Here is a 6,743-nt window from a genome sequence, read left to right as displayed (position 1 = left end):
TACGACTTCAACCTGTCAGCTTTGGATTGTGAAATTTGCTAAATTATGATTTTTTTTGTTGTGTGATGGTATTTGTATGTTTTAGGATGGGAGCTATTTGGTTGTTATTGCATTATGGTGCTCATGACTTTGATGTTAGGGTTAGTGAACAGTGGCGGATCCAGAAATTTATGAATAATGGGTCATTATCGACTTATTGCAACTAATTCATGAATATTTTATATCAAATAGCATAACAAACTAACATTGTACTATTAGGCAAATAATTCTCAAATTAGTAATAATTATTCATACTGATGTGATTTCAAAATTCAAATTTGAACTACAGATGTGATCTAAATTCAAATATAAATAATAGTAAGTTTGAATGAAATTACATATTTCAAAAATCTACACAATTTCACTTTTATATTTGGCAAAAAATTTGATCATAAGTATCACTAATTATAATGAGTAAAAGTTATAAAAGGTTGACATTGTGAAATATATATCAAAATACATCTAACGAAATTCTATATAATTGTACTCTATCCCATGTAAATCACACATAATAATCCAAGTGGAGTTAGTAAATGTTTTATTATTTGAAAGCAAAGAATGATCCAAGTCAAATCAAAGATGCAAAGGAAACATCCTACTAGTAGTAACACTAAAAACTGACCTTATAACTTTGCTTCTCTCACACTTCAAAATTTAGCACCTTTTGAAATTCATTGAAAGCAAGCAACTGACTTTAGAATTTAGGTGTTTAGATTAAAATTAGCCTTTAAAAATTACTTTCATTGTTGATCTTGCATATGCTTGGAGTCATTCTATAAAATGTACCGACCTAGGAATGTCGTCTACTTGTATCTGGTCACTAAAATAGGCCCTAAAATAGATCAAAAAACAAGCCTTCTATTAGGTATAAGGTGATTTTAGTGGCATTGCTTTGGCCCTAAGTCTTGAACTTGGAGAACAACAAAAGTCCTATACACTCAAGTTTCACCATCTTTTCACCTCCAAATTTTGATGTAATGGAAGCAGGCAGAAACTCACATGATGTTAGTTACTCACATGAAGCAAGGACAACGAATTTTTGGTTCTTTTTACTGTAGAGGGATGAAGGCAAAGTGAAGAGAGAGAGGAAGGCAAAGTGGAGAGAAAGAGAAAGAGAAAGAGAGGAGAGAGAGGAAGGCAAATTGAAGAGACAGAGAGAGGGGATAAACTGAAAAGTGAAAAGAGAGAGCATGTGTCAGAGAGAGTGAGAGATTGAAGAGTGATTCCTTACTCCAACAGTCCAATTGTATTGTACCTTTTTTTGTTTTTTTTAGAAAATTACTTCATTTTAAACAAAAAAATAATGGTGGGTCACGTGACCCACCAAGACTAAACATAGATCCGCCAATTGGTGACACTAACTTGTAGAGGTGTACAATCTCGGATCAGATGGGCAAAAAAAAAGGAACGGGACCGAACCGGTCCTCAATCCTCAAAATTTTGGAATCCGGTTTCTTGATCCGGAATGGAAAAAACGATTACTTTAAAAAATGAGTTTTTTTTTATTATGTTTATACAAAAATTCATTAATATTCCACTAACTTATATTAAAATTATGAGATTATATTAAAATTATTATTAATATGAAAGTATCATGAAAGGAGATTAAACTAGTTCATGAATTAGTATTAAGAAGAAGAATAATATTATACTAGTTTTTAACCCGTGCAAAAATGCACGGGAGGCCATACTTTTAGGTATGTTATAAATTATTTTATAGACGAAAATATTATTAATGCGACAATAACATTTTTGATTAATGGGAGTGAAAATAAAACTTGAAATCAAATCGAATACACAACACATTATTAAAGGAACAAATAAACAGTTACACTTTCTCTTTATCAAAACATAAAAAACGGTGTCAATTACAATTATATACACAATTCAAACATTTTGAAAAACTTCCTTATAGACCACTTTGGTTGTAACGGATGAGTTACCACGATCTTTATCACAGATCAAGATTTCAAATCCTTTTTGCTTGTAACTCTTGAAATAGCCACATACAATTGTCCGTGGCTGAACACTGGCCGGGGGAGATATAAACCAACGTGCGCTAAGGACTGTCCTTGGCTTTTATTGATTGTCATTGCAAAACAAACAACCAATGGGAATTGTCTTCTTTGAGATTTTATGGAAAACTTTGTTGCATCTGATGGGGTAAGTGTCATCCTCGGAATAGAAACTTTATCACCAACATTACTACCAGATACACCAGCTGCCTCAATAATTCGATTGCCAAGGTGCTTCACGACTAACCTAGTACCATTGCAAAGCCCAGAAGTCTGATCAATATTCCGTAGTAGGATCACTGGTTTCCCTACCTTCAAGGTTATATTATGATTTGGCAAACCGCCGCACTTGATTGTATTCAGAAATTCAGTAGAATACATCTCGTGTATTCCGAAATTCCCTTCCTCTATTGAAATTGCATCTGAACTCAAGTACGTTCTTTCTTCACCTGGTAAGCGTGACAAAACACGATCATTAACCATGTCAGCAATTTCATTAGTTGGAGGAAGAATAGCTCTTTCTTGAAAATAACTTGCTTCCCAGATGTTATCTTCTAGATCAGGATATGTGCTATCGACTATTGCAGAAATAAGGTCATCTCCTCTGTATACCAATGCTTCATGAGGAATTTCTACATTGGCTACACCATCATTCGGTTCACCAACTTTGCAGTCTCCGATATTCAGAATCCACTCAGAGAACTCCCTAATTTCTTCCAGATTTGACTTATCAGATCCTATTCTGAGACGCATGTTTTGCGTCAATCTAAGCACACGATAAAAGTCCCATAAATAAGAACTATTGATTGCTGAAAACACAATATCTTGTCTACTACCTTTGGGAACACAACCACCTTACCACCAAATGGGATATGACGATTTGCTAGATTTATTGATTGCATAACATCCTTTAAGCTTCTATCAAGAGCTTCAAAGCAATATTTATGCATCATGGGAGCTTCATCCCAAATGATAAGCTTTGTCTTCATAAGTAGTCCTGTCAAGTCCGATCTAGGCTTAATGCCATGACATGTTGAGTTCTCATCGACATTTAGTGGTAGGCCAAATCTAGAGTGCGCAGCTCTCCCACATGGAAGCAACAAAGAGGCGATTCCACTTGATGCAACTGGCAAAACAATTTCCCCTTTACGCCTTAATGCTGCACATAATAATCTCCACATGTATGTCTTTCCCGTGCCTCCATAACCATATACAAAGAATACGCTTCCTTTACCGCGCAATACAGCATATATGATCTCATTATAAATTCCACGCGGCTCATCAGTCAGTCCAGCATAAAGATCTTGAAACTCCTTTTGTAATTGCTCTTGGTCATACGAAAGCTCATCCATAATGAGCTTATTTTGACCATCTGATACAATCAAGTCATTTGGAAATGGCATTCCGGTAAATTTACGAAGGGTGCTACCATTACTTTGTAACTTAGCTTCAATGTCAGCCAAAGCAAAGTTTTTCAACTGTTCATCACTTAGACGTAATGATGCAAAACGAACACAATGTGTGATAGGAAAAAATTTATGTTATTTCTGTAAGATAATTTAGTATACACATTTATTACATAAAGTGATATATAAGTAAATATACCCGCGTCTTGGAGAAGTCTACGTTGTCTATGTAAAATATCGTCGGAAAGAAGGTGCCAAGTTTTTTTCCCAAATAGTCTCAGGTTTTGTCAAACTAAATGATAACAATAGCATGCAGAAAAGATTGCGGAGATACTGTCCAGATTCTCTAAAACAGCTTCAATTATAGCATCAATATACTCTTGTCATCATCTAACAAACCTCTAGCATAACATGCTTCTTTGAATGTTGCATATTGTATTCCATCAACAACGCGTATGTCTTCATAACATGTTGCACCTTTCATAAAATTTAACAATGTCCGCAAATAGAATATTTCACCTGCTCCTCGGGACACATGATAAATTCTTCCGATGCAAAATCCCTTTTTTCGAGGTGTCCATTCACGTGGACCTTGTTGCCATACAAATTTTGTAGGGAATTCAACATAGCTTAGTTCTCTTGCTTCAGCATATTTTTTGTTACACTCCATCCATGACAAAAATTTGTCCTCAATAGTAGTTCTCGAGCACGGATTCTAAATCAGCATCATCAGTGTAAAGCACGGTCTGCTCATCCCGCAAGTGAAAACTCAACCTTTCGACAGTTGGGGTTCTATAATGAATAGTGAAACCTAAACTCCTCCACATGGCTTCACATGGGGATATGTATCGACAATCATAATACATTTTGATTTCATCCATTTCCTTTGGATCTTCAGAGTTTTGACGGTTCTGGTATGCTGTTGCCGTGACTCTATCATACCCTTATTGATATACTTAAACAAATATTTGATCGATCTAGATTGGTTACACCATTCTACATTAATATGGCACGATACTTACACAACAACTCTGGATTATGAGGAACGACAAATCTATTGTCGAGCATGACGCCATTCTTTTCGACGGTTGCACCACTATCTCTTCTCCTGTAAACAGGATATCCATCTTCATCAACAGTTGTTCTCTCATTGAACCTTTTTGGGAAATTTCTTGTGCACTTCTTCTCCGTGGTACATGGCGCATCATGGTTCAAAGCACCACATGGACCATGGATCATGAACTCTGTGACAACATCATACAACTCTGGATTTTTATCTTTGTTTAGCAGCTCAACACAAATAATTTTGTCTATTGCATCGCTATTAGGAAACTTGTCATCACGATGTAAGAACAAAAGTATGTGTGCGTGTGGCAAGCCACGCTTTTGAAATTCAATGGTGTACACAACTGTAAGATTGAAATTTAGATAAATGTTAAGACAACATGTTATGGGATATTTTTGAAGCGTAAGTTTCAAGTTTGATAAATACATATACGTACAAACACTTGCAATAATATCACATTCATATGTACATATATTCTTGAACCAAACAATTTGATTACCTGCTCGTACTCGGCCGAAGATGTTTTTATCCTTTAAATCTTTGACCAGCTGATCAAGTTTCATCTTAAACACTCGACATATAATATCCGGTCTATCTTTAGGTCTTAATCCCCTCTTCGATACAAACCGTGTGATCTCGGGCCACTTTGGGTTACATGTGAAGGTTATAAACAGATCTGGGAAGCCATACCACCTACAAATAGCCATCGCATCTTGGTGATTCTCCCTCATGTAACTATGTCCTCCGGTGAATGCGGCTGGTATAAGAGCACGACTACCGGTAGATGCACCTTCTGTATCTCCTCGTTCTGTTTCTCCCCTTAGGTTCTTTACATTATCCGCTCTAAAACTTTGTTGGTTATACTTTACGAACGACAATCGTTTAGCTTCCATCATCGTATATCCATTGACGCAAAATTGCTGGCATAGTCGCCGCGAAAGTAGTATGGTGGGGGCCTCATTTTTACGATCTTGCATCCGATACGCAAACCACTCCCCCATAGTAAGTCTATCTCTTTTTTTTGAATTGCCAGTAGGGGGATTTTTATCTCTATGGAAAACATCCACCCGATATCCATCCTCGCCATATGGAAAGAGAAGGGGATACTGCAAAGGTAGATAAGAAGGACGGAGTTCAGAAATTTGCTTTAATTTTCCATTTCGTGTTTCGATAATAATATCTCTTTTATCTGCAGTATCAATGTCTCCAACTATTAACGCAGCGACCTCATATGTTGTTGGTAAATTATATGTCCTACCATCAGTATCCCTCCTGCCAATTCGCTGTAACCGAACATTTTGACATGAATCACTAATAAAGCGATCTCTGGCCATCCTAAAATTCTTTGCAAGAGGATTGTGTTCATCTATCATATCTTGTAATTGCGCAATTAGAGGATCTTCAAAATTTTCGGGATTTCTAGAACTGGCATAAATATTGAAAAAATAGTTACATTTTTAACGCAAATATTTTCATATAACTTTAGTTAGTAAAGCAAGGTAGTATATTTTGTAATTTACCTATAAGCAGCCTTTCTATTAGCAATCTCATGTTCTGTGTCATATATGTATAGCTGAGAAAACTTTGGACGCGAGCCTTCATTCGGCAACAAACTACCAATTAAATGATGATTCTGACCACCTATTTTAAAGTTATATGGTCCACGTCCTTGAGTGGATGGTGCTTGTATCTTCCCTCCCATCGATATGAACGAATGCATCATATTATATGGTAGTATGTTCTCGATAAAGTTCCTACTTTTTGGATGTTTTCCTTCAAGCAAGTCACTGAGGAGTTGTGGGGGGCGATGTAGTAAAGGTAGCACAACTTTGCTTGCATACAGCAAAGTGAGAACTTGGGCTTCTGAGTTTTGATATGTTTTTTTGCTCTTTCCTCGAACCACATCATTGCACCACAATATTCACATTTCCATACTGGATCTCCAATATCCCAATACTCTATATTACAAATTTTAAATTTAAATATAATATAATTTCAATGTACGTATAAGTTGCCAACTAACTTTCAACTAATTATAAACTTTATTTTTCAATACTTGAAACACCGTTTTCATTGCTAGTAATATTGTCAATATTCTCATGATCATCCACCTCTATCTGAAGGGAACGATTTGCTATGTTTGACGTGTTAATCTCGGTTGTACTTGTTGTTATACATAATATTTAATTAGTTATACATAAAAGATTCATAACAAAT

The 6,743-nt window shown here is 35.8% G+C and overlaps 2 protein-coding genes across 2 annotated transcripts; both read right to left on the bottom strand.

Annotated features, from left to right (window-relative positions):
* Positions 1–2,000: 2,000 nt before the first annotated feature.
* On the bottom strand, positions 2,001–2,807 carry LOC125494759 (uncharacterized). The gene has a single exon (XM_048638548.1). It carries the CDS (start codon positions 2,805–2,807, stop codon positions 2,001–2,003), a length of 807 nt encoding a protein of 268 aa, XP_048494505.1.
* An 8-nt stretch (positions 2,808–2,815) lies between these two features.
* Positions 2,816–6,228, bottom strand: LOC125494758 (uncharacterized). Its single transcript, XM_057392917.1, has 5 exons — positions 6,047–6,228; positions 5,026–5,951; positions 4,483–4,869; positions 4,171–4,379; positions 2,816–3,532 (listed from the first exon to the last, which is right to left on the bottom strand). Exons 1-5 carry the CDS (start codon positions 6,226–6,228, stop codon positions 2,816–2,818), a joined length of 2,421 nt encoding a protein of 806 aa, XP_057248900.1.
* Between the last annotated feature and the right edge of the window lie 515 nt (positions 6,229–6,743).

Source organism: Beta vulgaris, chromosome 2 (assembly GCF_026745355.1).
Source record: "Beta vulgaris subsp. vulgaris cultivar EL10 chromosome 2, EL10.2, whole genome shotgun sequence".
Lineage (NCBI taxonomy): Eukaryota > Viridiplantae > Streptophyta > Magnoliopsida > Caryophyllales > Amaranthaceae > Beta > Beta vulgaris.
This window is presented reverse-complemented; position numbering and strand designations above follow the sequence as displayed.

What these genes read in the sequence shown, in the direction of transcription:
- LOC125494758 (XM_057392917.1), bottom strand. Translation starts at nt 6,228, where the DNA reads ATGGGAGGGAAGATACAAGCACCATCCACTCAAGGACGTGGACCATAT. An exon ending in CTTCGGCCGAGTACGAGCAG is followed by an intron (nt 4,870 to 5,025) that starts GTAATCAAATTG and finishes TCAATCTTACAG; the next exon opens with TTGTGTACACCATTGAATTT. An exon ending in TCATAATCCAGAGTTGTTGT is followed by an intron (nt 4,380 to 4,482) that starts GTAAGTATCGTG and finishes TCACGGCAACAG; the next exon opens with CATACCAGAACCGTCAAAAC.
- LOC125494759 (XM_048638548.1), bottom strand. Translation starts at nt 2,807, where the DNA reads ATGCGTCTCAGAATAGGATCTGATAAGTCAAATCTGGAAGAAATTAGG.